The sequence below is a fragment of the Podarcis gaigeae genome (genome assembly GCF_964106915.1).
Source record: "Podarcis gaigeae genome assembly, chromosome: 8".
NCBI classification, from domain to species: domain Eukaryota; kingdom Metazoa; phylum Chordata; class Lepidosauria; order Squamata; family Lacertidae; genus Podarcis; species Podarcis gaigeae.
Window position 1 is genome coordinate 39,621,929 of NC_139684.1, and position 19,513 is coordinate 39,641,441.

Below are 19,513 nucleotides of genomic sequence, written 5' to 3' on the forward strand. Positions count from 1 at the left end.
TGAAAGTGAAGTGAAGAGCATCTGTAGTCTGTATTAACCTTAAAAACTCAGTATTGTAAAGTATTTTGAAATTTGCCCTGTCTTAAACTATGATAGATGCTTCTCGAGAAATGAAGGGCAATGAGGAACTTAAAATAGTACAGTTGAACGTTTCGGCTCCCAAACGCCGAAAACCTGGAAGTAAATGCTCCAGTTTTCAAACATTTTTCGGAAGCCAAATGTCCAACGTGACTTCCACTTGAGTGCAGGAAGCTCCTGCAACCAATCAGAAGCTGCGCCTCGGTTGTCGAACATTTCTGAAACCGAACGGGCTTCCGGAACGGATTACATTCGACAACTGGGGTTTGACTGTACAATAAATCTCTTAACACAAAAGGAAAAACTGATCCTAGGCAACTTTGTGTCCACAAAGCATAGGCTGTTTCTTACCAGGACAAAATACTCTTCTGATCTTGACAAAGAACACATAAGCATATGTTCACACAGGAATAGCTAAGATTGGAGCAAAGTAAACAGCAATAACCTGCTCCAACTTTTTCCCCTTTGCATCACTGGGAAACAACTTGAGGCAAGCGATCTCCTGAATCAGTACAGCTTACCTTCTATATGTTCTTGGTAAGCCTCAAAGATGGCTTCAATCCCCTGCCATTTGGGTCTGGGATACTCCTCTTCCTCTTCCTCCTCCTCCTCTTCTGAGTCAGAGACCTTTTCATGCTCTGGGGGTATGAAACCCTTATGCTGGGAGTCTTTCTGGCCATTCTGCTGTGGCAGAGACACCCAACTTGAAGTCTGCAACTCCGGAATGTTATAATGAATGGAGGCATCAACTTTGTGGTTCTGCTCTGCGGAGTGTGCCACTGCATTTCCTAGAAGGAAGCATTGCCAAGAGGTAAACATCTGCATTGCATGTCCCTTTTGACTAATTTCTGTGTTAAGACCAGCTGCGCTCAAACTTCAAAATACTTATGTCAATACAAGGTAAGATGGTTGAAGTATATTGCCCACCTCCCCACTTACATATCAAGGGTGTGCATTACCCATACTCTAGTGAAAATGCACTTTTGCTCTGGGATGAGATCCAGGTGGTTGTAAACACCTGCACCCACAGTGGAAGATAAATTAAGCTAAAGCCAATGAAGAAGCCTAGACACATATACTGCTAGGGAAAGCAAATTCTCTTTTGCATCAAGCTCTTCCATATCACATTAACCCATCCTTGCAACTTGCTCCAATATTTGTGCAGAATAAGTTCCAACTACAATTACAAGTATCACCCATAAGGAACTATTAAAAGCAAGACCCAAATGATGGAGTCCACACACACTCAGGGGAAGTGTAAAGGAAATAAAAAGGGAAACCATTGAGGAATTCTGGGGAGGGGGAAGGACCAAAAGACTTGTCAAGGTCACAGAGCAGTCAGACGTAGAAAAGAATTTAAGAGTTCAGATGGCCAAGCTTAAATCAAGTGCCCAAGAAATATCTCACTACCTCTTTCAAAATAGGACTGCAGAAAGGGACATTAACAGTTTTAACAATTTCTACTCCAAGATGTTATCTCAGAGGAAAGGTATGTCACCAAGATTAATGCTCTGTATTCAGTACAAGAGACGTTTTCAGGGGATTTTACTATCTCTCAGACCTAGTCAGTGAAAACATTTATGGCCCATACCTTCAGCTGCTGAATTGGTGTCTCCTATTGGCTGCCTTAATTTTTTTTATTTCGCTTTTGACTAACAGCTGCTGCCAACACACTGTAACAACTTTATATTCTGCACTTCTGTCCACTGAAATTAATGAGCTTTTCACTATGTGAGCTGTATTTCCAGGGCATTTCATGAAGTTATATTTACTACTGCCTACTGAAAAACATTCAGGCTATTCTAGCAAGAGAAGCAAATGATAATACCGAAAATATTAAATGTCTGTAAACAGTTTTATGTGGGCATACAACATTTGTTCCAAGTATGAATTGGGTTGAAATCTATACCAGATACTCCAGTGATTCTATTCCCCATAATGATCACTATTTTTCCCCCTATTTGGAATGCACTATGCATTGATCATACTTCAAGCAACTATCCCCACAATGGCTTTACTAAACATTGAAACTGGGTTGTGTAGAGTCATCTAAAATGAATCCATGTAAAATCTGCATATCCAACACTTGAATTATGCAAGCAGCAAGGAAACCAATCCCAAACTGGGCTCAAAAACTGACCCTCATAAGCCAAAAGTCCTGTGCATTTCCCTTATCACTCAATCACATATATCTCTGGCAGGATGTTGGCACTACTTGCCTCCTACAAGTTTTCATTACCTTTGTGTTTCTGCAACGCTTTCTGTGTGGACTGCAGCACAGACTCATGGAATTGATGTGCAAACTCCTCGGCTATAAAGGGCTCCCATGGCTTGTTCTTCCCATTCATACTGTGTGATAACGGCACAGGGATGTCCTTCGGCAAAGAACCTCGGACATAGTTAAGGATGCTCAGGCTTTTCTTGGCCATGTGCCCATCGCTCAACTTAGGCTTCTCTGCAGAGATAGGAGCCGGCTCCTTGGACCTTGGAAACTCATGCGGTCGCAGCTGTTCCATTCTGCTGGGCTCAGCTGTCTTCTGAGAGTCTGGCAGCAAAGCAGCAGCAATGCTGACTGGTTTCTCTGAATCCACAGCAGTTTGCTGTACTTGTGGCTCTTTGGGAAAGAAAGAAAAACAAACAAAGTCACTCGGGGCAGCCACAGTGCGGCTTCGATATAAATTCCCTTTGTCAAGAGTTCCGTGACTGAACAAAAGGGTTCTGAAAAACAAATTACCATTTTGCACTCTGTGGAGTTACTGTTAATTCTCTGGCATAAAGAAATAGAACAGAAACACTGCTTCAGTTGGGATGCATAACTTGGGTGAGTATTTGTTTCTTTCCTAAAATAATAGACGCTTCCAAAGACCTCTTACAATGCCTTTGATGACATATTGTCAAGTGCAAATTGGGACTTGTACTCAGCTGACATGTTATCCCTTGGTTGCTCTGCTGCAAGAATACTGCAAAATTTACCTTAAGGTAGCTATAAGTCTCTTTGAACATGGGAGGAAATAACAACTTTGCTCAAGGCAAGCAAATCTGTGTGCACAAATAAGCTGCCTCATTTGAGGAAGCGTGCTAATGTGCGGTTGACATGTTACAGATCTGCGGTAACAGAGTTTGGGGGTGCAAGGCCACTCAGAACTGCTAGAGTTAGTGAATGTTGGAAATGAATAAAGGGGTAGAATTTAGCTGATTTTTTGAAGTATGAAGGGAAGACGCCAGACATTAGATTTAAATTACAGGCTGAATGCGATTAGAAGGAGAATTAAGTGCCAGGCAATTAAAGAACAATTGACCATGCAGGTGCTGTCCTTGCCCCTCTACCTGCAGCTGTGTGTTAGCAAAAGAAATAACAGTGTTGGGAGGGGGAGGTTACAGGAGGTGTGACACCACACAGGAAAAATGTGTCCTGTAAAAAAAACGAAAACAGGTCTGGGGAAGGGTGGGTGGGTGAGCAGATGGAAGGAGAGGGTTTTTGTTTTGTTTTGTTGGTTTTGCAAGGTGTGCTGGCAACAAGAAGAAGGAAGGTGGGAAGAACTCCATGAAGCACTGGCTGGAGGAGGTTGCATCAACAGACTGGGAGCCATGACTGGCTGCTGCTTTGGACCCAAGCTTGCTGTAGCTATCAGAGGAGCCATGGGGGATGCTCTTTGGGTATAGTAATAAATTATTATTAATAAGTTTTATTTATTCACCAGTCACCCTCGACGGCTTCCAACACACACAAAAACATAATAAAACACCAAACTTTAAAAACTTCCCAATACAGGGCTGCCTTCAGATGTCTTATATAAGTTGTATGGTTATTTATCTCCTTTACATCTGATGGGAGAGCATTCCACGGGGAGGGTGCCACTGCCGAGAAGGTCCTGTGCCCATTTCCCTGTAACTTCACTTCTCACAGTGAGGGAACCCCTCCACTGAAGGCTTTAGGTGTAAATATGTGTAAAATAAAACATTTCATAAAGACACTAGTCTTCTTGTGCCTTGATTTCCCAATGGAAACACAACCCTAGGTGAGTGCCTGCAACTCCCTGGACTCTTCCTACTGCTTGGCAGAGATGGGGGGTGGGGGGAGCACAATCTCTGTAAAGCCCTGAACAACCAGGTTATCAGAAAGACTGCCTGCCCTTGTAGAGCTCTGTACATTCACTTAGAAATTACACTCTGCACCCTACGCAAAACAATAGGGCAGTGACGAAATGGGCATTTAATACTTTCTTATTAGTTTTAAGTTGTATTTTGTTTTAATGGATATTTTTACACTGTAAATAGCTTACATTCCTTAGAGATTTTTGAAATATTAAATGGTTTAAAAATGCTTTCAAATAAAATATAAAATAAAATAAAAAGATGCAAATACCTCCCACCAAAACTGTGTGAGCAGTGTAGGAAGTTACATGCAACCAGCCCTCCTGAGCTTGCAGCTTCTGGCATGTGCCTATTGTTGGGTTATTTAAGAAGCAGTTGGAGATAATGAGACACAAGGGGCACTCCCACCCCTCCCTTTGAGGTTTCTGTAAAGTCTGGTGGCAGCTGCAACTCATTTTATACATACTTAGAAGTAAGCCTCATTGAAATCAGTGGGGCTTACTTTTGAGTAAATGTGTACTGGTTTTGTGTTGCAGATCCAGTTCTTGGAAGCACACCACATGTTCTGTTTTGGCAGACAAACAACACTCCTGTAATCGGGCACTCAAAACGTCTCCCTGGACTTAATCTGCCTGGTTTACCCTAAGCAGAAAGTCACAGACAAGGATAATCAAGTCCACTGGGACATCTTTCAGCCTCAAGAAGCCCCAGCCAAGAAGGCATCAATCCCTTGCTGTCACACAGTTGCCATTTATAGCCACTTACCAGGTTGGACGCTACTAGGACTGTCCCGTGGGGAGGTTTTCACTGATACTGCTGTGGAGGCACTTTTCTGTTTCATGGCATGGAACATCTCCACCAGCTTCTCTGTATCTGAAAGATGAGAAGCAGTGAGCAAAACTAGCTTTTGCTCAGAGGCAAAATGAAAGAGGCAGGGCAGTCCCAGAGAGCAGCTCTCTCCACTCCTGGTTAGTAAAGGCTGTTTGTTTTTTGCTCTTGGCTCTTAATAAGAAAATCTAACACCACATACTTTCTCAGAATATATACTGCACTTTTTAAGAGTTACCAAAGCATCACGCACATATCATCACTAATCCTCACAACTGTGCTATAAAGATCTGTATTTTATTGTATTTTTTTTCTAATTGAAGACACATAAACCGCTTAATCATTAGCATTTCTATGGGGTGCACATAAAAATAACCTTCGCAGAAAATAAAACAATAGAAATTCATTGCAAAAACTAAACACTACCTTAAAATGCCTGCTGGACCAAGAAAGACTAAGTCATGTGCCTGACATTTCAGCAAGGAAGATGCCTGTCTATTTTCAGTTAGAAGGGATTTCCACAGGCTTGGATCCACAAAAGTGAATGCATGGCTTCTAATAGTTACAAGCCATGCATCTGAGCTATGGGGGAACACTAACAGAGACACCCCACAAGAGTTCAGTGACTGGGTAGGGATATAAGGGATCAGGCAGTCCTTAAGATAGCCTGGACCTAATTTGTTAAGGGCCTTGAACTCAAAAGCTTGTACCAGCTGCCCATATGCTGTTAAGCACCAGAGTACTGAGTTTAAGCTTAAGCTGAGATCTGAAGATACTTTTTGGTAGTCCCTAGCCCATGCTGTTCATCACAATGCTACACCAATACTACCAGGCTGTTCTCTCTTTCTTAAGACAATGCCGTGTAACAACTGCAGGGCAGCAGCAGGTTTTGGCACTAGATAAAGGCCAGATCCACAGTTTTCCTTTAGTTGTAATGTGGGTTGCTTCTGGAAGATGAGGCTTTGAGAAGTCAAGTGGCCTACAGTCCAATTTCCAAGAGGCCATTTCACATGACGCTTGACCCTCATATACAAGTTTACACAAAAGTGCATGATTTTTTCTGCATTCCTTGGACACACTAGATTGCAGACTGCAGTTTGTTCAACAGATTCCAGGAGGTACAGAACTGAGATGCTCCTCTGTATGGCCTTTGAACTTACCAGACCCACTTAAACTTCCCTCACACCCTGGAAGATCTTCTACCCATCTTCCCACAAACCAATACTCACCTTTCCGTTTCTCAGCAGTGATGTGGGTTAAATTGAAGGTGGTAAGGAATCTCTTCTTCTCCTCAAAGTTTGGGCTGTTGTTCATTTCATCAGGGCTGTAACGTGTTGAGAGCACAAAACGAGGAGAGGGTGTCTGGCGTTTATTCTGGACGCTAGGTGGCGAGGGGCTCCTCTCTCGCAACATTCTCCGCCGTTTCCTCCGCTTTTGAGTCAGCAGCTCCTCCTTCTGTTGTTGGGTGGTCAGTCCAAAAAGCTGTAGGAACTCCAGTTTCTGGAAGAGTGTAACAAAGGAGGGATGCTCATTCAGATGGTTTCTCTTGCTTAAGGGTATACGTCAACCGGTGTTTCCATGATATTAGTTCTAAGGTGAAGTATGTGCTATCATTTTGTTTAAAGAAACCACAGGAAGTCTGCATTTCTCAGTAAAGGATTCTCTTTTCAAGAGAAACACATAGCTGCCTAATTCCTTACAGTATGCCAACTGCATAGAAAAGAAGGTAAGTTATCAATGGCCTATCTAAATACTTGACAATATTCAGACAGCCAAAAGAAGAAGAAGGAGGAGGAAAAGGAAAAAATAGGTAGAATGTGCTTGTGCTTCACTTATGGGTGGGCAGACTTTTTGAACTTGAGGGCTGCATTCCTTGTGGAGTAATAAGAGTGGGTGAGGGTAGTTGAGACGTCCATTACTGCCGCTTCTCTCTCTCTCTCCCCCCTCACATACAAAACACCCACCCATTCACACAAACAGAGCACTAGACAACCATTTGTTGTTGTTTTTAAAATCCTCTTTCTGCCCAAACATGCAAGTGAAAATGTGCTTTGAATTTTAAAAAAGAGATAATAAAGTATACCAGTGCCCATTTATAGGGAAGGTGGGTAGGAAGGGTGTGCAGTAGCTACCTCTTTAATAAAAAAAAGTGATAAACTGCATTTGAGCCTACCTACTCCTGCTGGCTCTTTACTCTGTGCTCTTCCCTCTTGAGACTCAGAAGGCAGTGACTGAAGCATCCATAGAGTTGAAGGAGGAAGTGGGAAGAGAGTCACTCTTTTTTACTTCCTCTTTAACTCTAGGAACTTTTCCAGGCTGAGATCAGCATTCAATCCTCAGCCTGGAAAAATACACACAGCTGGGGGTAGGGAGAAAGTGCCACTTGCAAGAACTTGGGATCTGTGGCACTGATTTTGGAATTTGCCCTGAGATATTAAACAAATCATTTATATTTGGAACGTCACAGACTCCCACTTTTCAACTGAAGCATATTTGCTCTAAAAGACAGATAATAGTGTGATGTTAGCAAAGTTCAGTTCTTGGTTTTAGGTTAGCAAGTGATCTTACCTGGTGCAGCTAGACTTGTCAACTAAATCATTATGGACCAGAATTTGTCCATAGTATTATGTGAAGTAAGAGGTGGGGCTTACCTCAGAGGAGGTGTCCAACTTTAATGGGGGTTGCTCTGCAACACATCGCAGGTGGGCTCGCACTTCCTCTTCATCGCTCTCATCGTAAGAGTCATCCAGATCATAGTAGTAACCTGTACATAATAAAGCAGAGAAGGCCAACTTGAAGGTTGCAGGAAGCTGCAAATCTTTTACCTAGCATCATCACGACCTTGTTTTGTTTTTGTTTTCCTGTGGCTAAGAGACACAATCTAGTCTATAATGGAATATGCTTTAGAGTAAAATCTGAGCCCGACCATGAGGGCTGTTTGAATCCTAGTAGGTTGTTCTCAGAAGCAGCTGAATGAATTGTCATCACTGTTCTGAGTGTGCAGGCAGAGCCAGATAATGTTATAGCAAGGGCAACAGACTATGTTCTCTGGGCCTCTGATTCTGGAAATATATCAGCCTCCTGTACAGATACATGTCTGGGGAAAACAGGCACAGAATCCTACTGAGGTTTGTATGTATTCTGCCTCCTGCAAAAAACGAAAAACGCAGTTATACAAAACAAGATAAAAATTGACCAGAAAAAAAGGAAATGAAAAGCTCAGAAGGTAGGCAGGTGGAAGCCAGCTGCTTGTGCAATGCAATGACTGTGCTGTGGTCCCTTGGATGTATGGCTGCTGTGCCCATAAAAGGAGGCAGTTGGCTATGAATGCCCTGGTGCTCTGAAGCACCTGCTAAACAGTGAGAGCCTGGTTGCCTTGTGTGCATGTGGCAACCAGGAGGTGCTAGGCAGATGAACATGGCGGGGTGCTAATGATCAGGCCAGGACTCTTCCCGGTACTGAACAGGCTTGCATGCCAGATTCCTAGATTCAGTCCTTCATGCTTCCCAGTCTTTGCAGTGAGCGCATCTGTGTATTGCAGGAGCAGCCACTGTTAACGCTCTGGCATGCCACCATCACATGCTCCCAGTGGCACAGCAGCTAACCATGATGCTAGCTGGCACAGGTTAGTGGGGCAGCCAAAGAAGAAGGAGGCATTTAGAAAGCAGAGAGAACAAGCTGACTTATGCCCAAAGGGATGTGAGCAGCTACAAGTAGAAAACAGTAACATCACACAATGGAAATTGCAGACCCTGTGTGCCAAACTCACCTTTCCCAACTAAGTGCCTTGCTTTTTTCCTGTTTGCTAATCCCACTCTGGTTTTACATTCCAGATTAATATTTAAAGCTGCTTTATTAGTCTCAGTTCATCATTTATTAACTGGAGGCAGGATTTATGGAGCAACTTGGACAGTGTGCTCAAGGCAGGCAAAGTGGATGGGGAGAAAGGAAGCAGCCTGCCAAGTTAGAGGGTCAATCCATTTCTGATATGTGATCCAAGCTACCGGGGCTTTGATAAAACCCTAAAAAGGCTGGTTTTCCCTGAACATTACAGTCTTCTTTCTAGACATTACAAATTCAAGCCATGCTTTTAATTTGGGACAAATGAGGCATCTTGCCTACTGGAGAAGCTTTATGCAAATCAAGGGGTAGAATATCTCAGTCTCAGATACAGCCTTTTACTCATCCTTCAGGCAGCAGCACACTTTAATCTGGCTTCAGTGGATCTCTTCCTAAATTCTGGTGTATTCAGTATTTGCTCTTCCAGGTTTCTCAATCCGGAGGATAATTTGAACAGGGTGCTTTTTCCGGACACCACACAATAGGATCCAAATGGAAGTGGATCTCTTGATGCATTCTGACAGGTGTGGGATTTAGATTGGATTACTAGAGATTATATTACTAATCCCTAGCAGAAAACCACTTAAATATTACTATTATACTAAGTATTACATTTTTATAATCAATCAGTAGTGACACAATGCTTACAGCAAGGTGTTAGACAAGGAGTGACTGAACCTACTGTTTGGACATGTCTCCAAATGGGAACTGGAAAGTCAGCACAATGAGGAAAATGTGTTCTTGAATCCACTTTTAGGAATTTTTGTATGCCTGCTAAAAAAGCCTTGAGCAACCAAAGTTTGCAGTGCTGTGCTGCTTTTTAAAATAACAACATAAAAGTGTGTTGTTGTTTTTTAAAAAAGTGCCCCTACCAAGTCCACACCTGGCTACAAAGGATGACACCTGGAGGCTAGCAGGGTCGCTACTACCAAAGCACACACTGGCTGTGAGCTTCTCTCCATGCCCCCCGCCCCTAGCCTGGCACAAGGAAATACATCAAATCTGAAGGAGGGACACCTTTTTCTTTTTCACACAAGTTCCTTGGTACTAACCAAACCATACAGCTCTGCTGTAGGGACTCTTTGGCCGAGACTTCCTTCACCTGAGAGCCCACGAGGGCTGTGTGGCCTTTTAACCGTTCTAAGCACCTCCCTTTGCTTTTCTGCAGTTCCGTTATTTAGTGCTCTCTGTAAGAAAGCTGCAGAAGATGGGCCTTAGCTGAGTGGTACAGCAACTATCTTGTATGCACAAGGTCCCCAATTCAATCCCTGGCACCAGCTCCAGGTAAAGCTGGAATGAGTCCCTGCCTGAAAACCTGCAGAACTGCTGCAGTTAGTACATATATAACACTGGACTAGATGGACCAAGGGTCCAACTCAATATAAGGCAGCTTCCTGTGTTTCCTATTTTCCTGAGGATGACTGAGACTTCTACTTCCAAAACTGAAGTCATTTAAAAACCCTGTGCAGCCTTCCCTTTTTCAGGAACAAGACCTGGAGGGGAGGCATTCCGGAGTCCTGGATGTATTGTAGGCCCTTCCACAAAGGGTCTGTGCACTGACCTTTCTCCTGGGCTTCTCTCCGCCTTTTCTCCTCCAGGTCCAGCTTGCTGACCAGCTTCCGGTGCTGTTGCAAGAACTCGTCGTAAACATACATGGGGTCATGGCTTCTGGGTAATGGATGCCGATAGGGTGAGCCTGGCTTGGCGTTCAAGCTCATGTCAACCAACTGCCCACCCTGTGAGAGGGAGGCCCTCTGCTGGTTCAATATGGTCTGTGTGGACTTTTCCAGTTCTGCTAAGAAGGGCCCATGGGAAAAGCCACTATGCTCTGCCCCGCCAGGGTCCCGAGGAGGCTGGAACTTCTCCAGGGCTTCTCTTTTCCTAGCCCCTTCCTCGAGTTTCTCTGGACAGTACACCCGCTCGACCTTCACAAGGGGGATGGCTTGCCGACTTGACTCATACTGGGTGCTGTGGCTTGGGAGAGGGTGGCTTTCCTGTATCCTTCGTGCCTCAGAAGTGTCCATCAAGGAGACAGGGTTCCAGAGGGAAGTGGGGACAGGATGGTGCTGAGGCTTAGGAGAGATAAGCGGAGGGGGACCTCCAAAATGCTGTGGTTGGTCTCGACTACTTGGTTCAGGGCGGTTTGGTCCCGATCTGCAAAAAGGATAGAGGTACAATTAATTAACAAAGCATGCAAGGTAAGTTCTACAAATAAGTGCTTTTCACTGTGACTAAGGCCACATCTTAGTGGCCTGGTGTGCCTGGCGTGCTCTGGTCCATGGGGTCACGAAGAGTCGGACACGACTGAACAACTAAACAACAACAACAAAGGCCACATCTGCACCATACAATTAAAGCATTACTTTGCCACTTTAGCAGTCATGACTCTGCCCCAAGGAATCCTGGGAGCAGCAGTTCATTGATGGGGATGAAAATTGTTAGGAAATTCCCTCTTCCTCTCACAGAGCTACAATCCCCAGAGCTCCCTGGGATTGATTGTTAAACCAGTCTCACACTAGTAGCTCTGTGAGAGGAATAAAAAGGTAAAGGTACCCATGCCCATAGGGGCCAGTCTTGCCAGACTCTAGGGTTGTGCGCTCATCTCACTCTATAGGCTGGGAGCCAGCGCTGTCCGCAGACACTTCCAGGCCACGTGGCCAGCGTGACAAGCTGCATCTGGCGAGCCAGCGCAGCACACGGAACGCTGTTTACCTTCCCGCTGGTAAGCGGTCCCTATGTATCTACTTGCACCCGGAGGTGCTTTCGAACTGCTAGGTTGGCAGGCGCTGGGACAGAACGACGGGAACGCACCCTGCTGCGGGGATTCGAACCGCCGACCATGCGATCGGCAAGTCCTAGGCGCTGAGGTTTTACCCACAGTGCCACCCACGTCCCGTGAGAGGAATAGGGGTCGCCTAACAACTTTCAGCACCCTTAGCAAACTACAGTTCCCAGGATTCTTTGGGAGAAGCTGTGGTTGTGCTCTAAGAGTGCTTTAGATGCATGGGGTGGATGTTGCCCAAGTGTCATCTTGGTATGTAGCAGAAGGCTCTGTGGTCAGAAAAAATGACAGGCTGTTCTTCATGGAACCCTCTCTAATGTGAGTGATGGACACTGAAGATACTGCTAATTCCTATGGCAGTTAATTTGTATTTATTTTTGTGTTTGTAGTTTTGTCAGTGCTTTCTTATGAACTGCTGAGTGTAATTTGTGCAGGAGAGTAGTTTGTAAATAAAGTGACTGACAGACTGACAAGGAAGAGTTGTCTTTTGCCTGCCTGCAGTATGTCATTCTGAGATATTACACAGCCCAGTTTCCAAACTGGGATATAGTCCACCCTTTGCTATAACTGAACAAGGCCTGTGCAGTGAGCTGCAAAAGCAGAAGGGCCAAACTGGAGCATCAGATTTCTCATATAAAGCTATCACTGGAGGGCAGTTTGGCTGGGAATATACACATCTGTATCTGTGGGAGGCTGGGACTGGGGTGACACCTAGTGGTTTCTGGACTACCTGCAGCAGAAACTAGGTAAGAGGAAACACAAAAATGCACATGCACACAAACACCTTGTCAACGCATCTGCGCTCATTCCTCATTATTCTTTGTTATTCTAACTGATCTGCCACCCTCACTGAGAATCCAAGACTTCATTAATGGGCAGTGACTTCGTCAAGGCCACTTACTCAGCAGTGGAGGCTGTTCCGTTAGGCTGAGCAGGGCAGTGCTCCACCAACCTCTGCCCCCAACCAGCCCCGGCCTGCCTGTCAGCTTCCTCCTCCTTAGTTTCAGTGAGGCTCCTTGTAGAACTCATCAGGAAGGAAGACGATAGGGACAAAACTAGAGTTAGTTGGCTCTGCCCGTCACTGGCTCTTGTCTCTCTGCCTTGCCAGTCCCAGTGGGCACCAGCCACTGTTATCAGTTGCCTGTATTGCTGAGTAGGATTTGGAAATTCCATCGTAAATATGTGCTTAATTAAGAAGGGAGAGGATACGGTTCCCCCAAAATGTATTAGATCTACAAAGAAGTGCATGGATTGAAGTTACATGACTTTTGGTTAATGGGAATATTGTCAGCACTGACAGATCCTGTAGGGCTTGGGGGGGCGTACCATAGAAGTTAAAATCAGTGCCTCCTGTCACATGCAGGTAAAAGGTAAAGGTAAATGACCCCTGGGCAGTTAAGCCCAGTCAAAGGGGACTATGGGGTGCAGCGCTCATCTCACTTCATACATGCATACCCCTATTTTTCCCCTGGGTTTGTGCAGAGACGTTTCTCAGCCAATGACATTTGATTGGTCTGATGCATCCTAAAACCTTTTCTCCTGAATAGCTCAGCTGGGTATCCAAAAACTCAGCTGCCATGTACTTGAGACTCAAAAGTTGGAGGTTGCAAACTTTAGGACGTCTGCTACAAACAGTGAGACAATGTGGGTCACATAATGGCAATAAAATGTGTGTTTTTAAGCATAATCTACTGATTTTGTTGTGATTATATTTATCCCAGCATCCAAACCCAACATTCGGTTGCTGGAAAAGATGAACAATTCATGGCCATCCCCACAGCTAGCAAGCATCCATTACGATTGCAATTGCACTGGGGAATGTGGTTGAAACATTGGAAAGTGAACCTTGACTCTGAAATGCTCAGATACCCAGTGATCATTAAGCATAATGGCCCCGGGGCCTTTTCGCTGTCACCTGCTAACACAAGGACAGATGTGTTGGATTAGATCAAAAGTCTATCTGGTCCAACATCCTGCTTCCCACAGTGACCAACCCGATGCCTCCGGGAAGCCCACAAGCTGGACACAGTGGCAACAACCTTCACTTGTGGTTGTTCCCTGGCAACTGCTGCTAACTTCTGAACATTCAGATTTGATACAGCTATCATGCTACTCGAAGGATAAAAGGATTTGAGAGCTGGAAGTCACCCTGCAGTCCATCTAGTCCAGCCCCAGCTCAGTACAGGAAACCTCCTTGCAACTTCTTCCCCTTCCCTATCCAGTTGCTGAGAATGGAGTGATCTGTATACAAATTCTGTCAAGACCCAGCTCCCTGCTTCTTTATGGTGGCCTTGCCTAGCCTGGAGGACAGGGATCTTGTTCAAGGGCTCTTGCTGGGAAGAACATTGGCTCTAGAAAAGATATACTACTTTGAGCATAGTTTACTATGGAAAACAGAAATGCAAATAAACGGATGATGGTGACAGGGGCACTAAGTGTGTCCTTCTGTCACTACCCAGACCAATAACTCTGTTCTTAGTTACTTACACATTCACACAAGCTCTGAAGTTCAGAATGTGCAAAGATGCCACAAAAAAGCCTTACGCTCTAGTGGCAGAAAGGGAATAACACCATGAAATCCTTCTTGAATAACTAGTAAAAGAGCTAAAACTGTTAGAAGGATAAATATTGCATGTGCTGAAGCTGTGCATTTAACAGTTTTCCACTCCACAGCACCAGGGCCCCGTGCAGCGGAGCATCAAGTTCAGAGTGATGCCTCAATCTGTAATCTGACTGCTGAGGAGCTGGAGAAGTCTTGGGCATCAGTGTTTGCAAAGGACACAATTTTAGGTTGGGGAATCTGGAGAAGGATGCTGGTGTTACTATCCATAACTAAGCTCCTGGATGTGTGTGTGTATGTGCGTGTTTGTGTGTGTGATACTCTTTCCTTTGCCATATGTGAAGCAGCAAAAGTCTGTTGCTGCAGATGTCTCCTGAAGACTTACCTTTTTGCCCAGGCTTTATCTGACCCAAAAGATTGTTTTAAGTGTTTGAATTTTCTGAATTTCTGTTTTGCTTTTGTATGCTTTTATGTCTTTTTATATTGCTATTTTACTGGTTTTAGTTTGTGCTTTTGTTTTAACATTTCAGCGTTTTGTTAGATTATACACTGCTTGGATATTTTTGAAACAGGAATTACTATGTAAGTGCTTTTAAATAAATGTGTTTTTCTATATGCACACACAAGGTTGTATCAAACTAAGTTTTACTCAGAATAGACCCACTGAAATTAATGGGTCTAAATTAGTCTTGCCATTAATGTCAATGAGTCTACCTTGAGTAGGACTAGCATTGGATAAAATCCCCTCCCATATGGCATTCCTGCTGTCAACATAGCACTCAAAGTGGCACATACTATACAAGCACAATATAATTCACTAGAGAAACAAGCTTTTTTAAAGAAAAACAATTTATAAAAAACAAAAGCCAATAGATTCTTACTCTTAAAAACCTGTCCTAAAAACACATCCTTAAAAATATCAAATTGGGAGTCGTGCAGACACTCTAGTTAACCAGAAAGAATGAGACAACGTCTCTTTCTGTTGAACAACAATGGCCCTGTAACAACAACTTGCCTATGGCTGTAGCTTCCATGGCACCCATTGCCATTATCCAGGCGCAGCGGATTAGCAGCCCCTGGATTGTGGCTTTTGAAGCAAACAGCCCAAGGCCCTTCTCACTGTACGCATTAGAGGTGACCTTGCTCTGCTGAACCATTGCAGAAGAGGATGATGAAATGAGAATTTGACACTGAAGTGCAGACCAGCAATCCACTCCTTCTTATACCTGATTAGCTCCTCTAATCCCCTTGATACCCGAAACCAACAATGGGATCCAGCAGCAGAGCCAAAGGGATGAGTCGAGTCAGTGATGCTTAAGTAAGCGCTTGGCAATAGAACGAGAAGGGAGATATCAATCCACCCAGAGGCAAGAGGGAGCCGGCAGCAGTAGTGACAGAGACACTTTCTCTCTTCACACAGCTGTGCTTTTGCTCCCCAATTCCCACTTGGAATTTGCTACTCATCACACCATGCCCAGGACTGAGACGGAGGGACTCTGAAGCTGATCTGGCAGGAAGCAAGTTGTTGCCTTGGCTGGAGTGTGGGCTCCTGGTCCACAGTCAAAAACATGCACCAGCCGTGTGGCCGGAGGGACTCCTGCCTTGTTCAAGAGCAATCATTTTGCTCTTGGCCAAGCAGGCAAATGAGGCTCTCAAAGCCAACCTTGGACTCTCCCACCCCCCTCCTGGGTCGTACATTGGGAGGGCCAAGAAGCAGCAGTGCCAGTGACGCAGCAGCCCATTCAGATCTAGCGGCCTCCAAGACTCAGCTCCCTGCTCCCTCCATCTGCCAGCGATGGCAGCAATTAGTGACAACTGCCTTAGTGACACCTGGTCACAGTCGGTTGGATGGAGGCCACCAGGCTCATTCTGCAAAAGCTTCCAAGCAGCTGTCAGATGGCATTAGCTCCTGCCTGTTGAAATCCAAACATAGTGGAGCCAGATGAAGGCTCTGGATCTTTGCTTACCCTTCTGAGACACCAACCCCTTCCAGGTGGGCTGCCGCTCCTGCGAAAGATTTCGGCGCTTTCAGATCTCCTCTGCCCCGCAAGCCAGATGCAAACAGAGAGTAGCCAGCCAGTAGGATCCAAGAGGCCTCCACTAGCAGAGAGGCCACTCAAGAAGCAAAGCCTTACCTGGGGTTCTCTGGCCGGTGCTCGGCCTCCATCTGGCCGGGCGGGCGCCCAATATCCAAATGCTGCTCCAGAACTTGCTGCCGGAACTCCGACACTTGGGACTGGCGGTCTTCTTTCTCCTGCCGTAGCCGCCGCTGCCGCGCCAGCCACTTCTCTTCCTCATTGGTGCGCTGGATGAGGAGCGCTGTGGCTGTGCTGCTGCCAGGCAGGGGGAAGATGCTGTGGTTGGAAATGAGGCTGGGCACGGGATGGTGCGAGGCAGACGACGAGTGCAAAGGATGCTGGACTGGCTTGGGGGTCTGGATAGCAGAAGAGTCCTTGGGCTTCTCTGTAAGGGGGAAAAAGGCAGCATGCAAATAGGGTCCCCTTAGCCTTGGAATGCTGTCTGAGGTGGCAGCAGGATACTTGGGGGTATGTAGCATTTGTGCCTATGGTGGTCCACAACTGTGGTGGGACAAATGATCTTAGTCAGGGAAGAACAGTGTGACAGGTCAGCAGCACCTCAGTGTCCCAACAGGCCACTGCATCATGCCAGGGCAAACAGTACAGAAAGAGGAAGGACATGTGAGCTACATCCAGCAGATCCAGGTGAATTCACAGTTGTAGACATGGCCCAGGCCTATGTTAATGGAGGTTGATCTATATATGCTATAGGAAGGGTCTCCCTTGGCCAAAAGAATTTGCCTAGGACCCCTGAAGATGTTCATCCAGTGTTGAACAAGGCTATGCAGACAAAAAAGCTACATTCTTTGTGCCAATTTTTGGCTCAGGTAGCCTGAATACATTTATGCTGATACAGTTCACCTAATGCAATGTTCTGCAGCAGTGGAGGAGAGAAGGCCATAGTCATTCGCTGGCCAATAGCTCACATATACAGCCATGGATGACGGGCAGAGTTCTGCACAAGACAGAATAACTACAGGAAACCCGTCAGCTCGTCTGAAATGCTTTACCAGAAAACAGTAACAAATTACAGGTGACTTAAACCCTGCCTCCATTCTCTTATAGTCAAATTCTGCAGCACAGATCAGATTCCCACCTGAATGGCACAAACAAAGCTACTAGAGCTGTGCAACAATTAATAAAGTAGTGTATGCAATGAAAACAACAGGACATTAGATAGATCCTGCGGGAAAACTTACTGCAGACTGTGTATCCCATGAGTGCTGTTACAGCGGTCACCACAAAACCACCAGAAACAGCACCTCAATGAGATCCAAAGCCCACAGATAATCAAATCAGGTGATGTTTGCTTCAAGCCCCATGCCCAGGGGCTGAGTCTTAGGTGTTTGCTGGCTATGTAATGCCCATGGCAAATGGGCTGCTTCCCCTACCACCCCTAGCCAATTTCCAAACAAAAGCTACTTCAGTGGCTATTTCAGAGTCACCTGCTCGGTTTGGCGTTAGCTGCTCAGATGGTTTGACACGCTCTTCTGGTGGGTGACTCCTCAGTCCGTGCAACTCTGACACTGGTAAGAAGGGGCCTTCCATGGCTTTGACAATGCTCTGCTCTTTCTCCCGGGCTCTTTCTCTCTGCCTCTCCAGCTCCCGTTCCCGTTCCCTCTCTTTTTCCCGTTCCCGTTCCAGCTCCTTCTCCCGCTCCCGCTCCCGTTCCCGCTCTCGCTCCCGTTCCCTCTCGCGCTCGCGATCAGCTTCCCGTTCTCGCTCCTTCTCTCGCTCCCGCTGCCGCAGCTCCTCATCCATCTGCAGCCTGCAAAAAACAAGAGAAAGGCATAGGACGAAGGGCTAATGGGTGGGCATTTTGTCCCCAAAGGAGCTGAGATCTTCTAACAGCCACGGAATAGTTCCATACCTCTCTGCAGTCAGGCTGGATATGCGTTCGGACTGAAGGGCAGAGAGAGACGAATGAGACAACTCGGTGGGGTACCTCACTCCAGACAGGTGGAGGTGCATGGCTGATGGATGAAGCGGTGGGAGTGAACCAGGAGTTGGAATTGGATAGAAAGGTGAGCGTAGAGCTGAGAGGCAGTACGAATCATCCATCCTGAAAAGAGAGGTGCGGTTAGCCTAAAAAGTCTTGTAGCTTTCTTTGCATTTATGAGAGAGATGCATTTGGTGACTCTAGTAAAATAAAACCAGTTTCACGTTTTGCCCCAAACTTATAAAATGAGGCTAAGGTTCTTGCAAGGGCATCTTAGAGCTGGGGCATCCCCACATAGCAGACCAAGTCTTTAGCCATCAACTCCCTAACCTCAAGAGATGGAGGCATCTGAAGAGTGGCCTCTCCAGGAGCGGTTAAGAACCATACGCAGACTGTATCCATACACATTCCCACACAACTGCTGCACTTTTGAATCTGCAGCCTCAAAAAACATGGCAAACGTGCAAGCCACCGAAGAAAAGCTGGAGACAGCTTCTCAGGTTCCCCGCCCGCTCTCTCAAAAGGCATTTGTGTTCCAAGCCCATTGCTTGATCTCAGTTCTCCATGGGCACAGCGTGTCTTGCTGACCAGGGCATAACAGAAGCTGGGCGGAGGCAGAAACCGCTCAACAGGACCCCATTCAAAGAACAAATTAGTGGCCCAGCATCTGGACTCCTGCTGCTGCTTTAAGTGATGGCCTGTTGTGCTTTATTACAGCTGTGCTCAAGTCCCCAGAGAGCCCTCCATTGTGGGCAAGACCTGTTAAGACCTATTAGCGGTTGGCTCCAAAGAACACGCCTGGGTAACTGCCCAAACTGCTCAATCAAATCCTGCCTTGCCCACGAGGCGAAGAGTGGGGCCGGCAAAGCCCTTTGCTTGCATCATCTTTGGCTCTTACCTGAAGGCTGGGTGAGGAAAAGGATGGTGAGCCAGGTAACTGGGGTGGTAGTAAGCAGCAGCTGTGGCTGGATCCAGAGTAATGGGAGGCAGGGAGGACATGCGAAGCTCTTCAGCTGTATGGTAGGGCCGGAAGCTCCGCAGGTAGTCTTCTGTGACTGCGCTGGGAGGCACCACATGGTGGACAGGCCGTGGGAGGCTGTAGAGTGGAAGGAAAGAGGGAAAGAAGTGGAGGACGTTGTTTTTCCTGAGCCTGTGCTTCCATTGGGGCCTGGAGACCTTTGGTCAGGGTATCTAGTCTCCCCAGCCACACATCAGTGCCCAGCCCACACTGACGGAGGCAAAAGAGGAGGGAAACAGTGGACTCCATATGGGGAAAGGAGCCACACTGGCAGGCACCACACTTTTCAAGCTCC

The 19,513-nt window shown here is 46.0% G+C and overlaps 1 protein-coding gene across 13 annotated transcripts in view; it reads right to left on the reverse strand.

Annotated features, from left to right (window-relative positions):
- Nucleotides 1-19,513, reverse strand: part of GSE1 (Gse1 coiled-coil protein) — a 443,607-nt gene that overhangs the window by 5,046 nt on the left and 419,048 nt on the right. For all 13 annotated transcript variants that reach the window (XM_083752957.1, XM_083752946.1, XM_083752952.1 and 10 more), the window contains 10 exons: nucleotides 19,099-19,296; nucleotides 18,132-18,323; nucleotides 17,707-18,029; nucleotides 16,319-16,646; nucleotides 10,403-10,995; nucleotides 7,653-7,765; nucleotides 6,231-6,501; nucleotides 4,939-5,046; nucleotides 2,318-2,692; nucleotides 600-866 (listed from right to left, as the gene is read on the reverse strand). In XM_083752957.1, coding sequence (XP_083609083.1) covers nucleotides 600-866; nucleotides 2,318-2,692; nucleotides 4,939-5,046; nucleotides 6,231-6,501; nucleotides 7,653-7,765; nucleotides 10,403-10,995; nucleotides 16,319-16,646; nucleotides 17,707-18,029; nucleotides 18,132-18,323; nucleotides 19,099-19,296 — 2,768 coding nt within the window. The remainder of the gene's footprint in view (nucleotides 1-599; nucleotides 867-2,317; nucleotides 2,693-4,938; nucleotides 5,047-6,230; nucleotides 6,502-7,652; nucleotides 7,766-10,402; nucleotides 10,996-16,318; nucleotides 16,647-17,706; nucleotides 18,030-18,131; nucleotides 18,324-19,098; nucleotides 19,297-19,513) is intronic.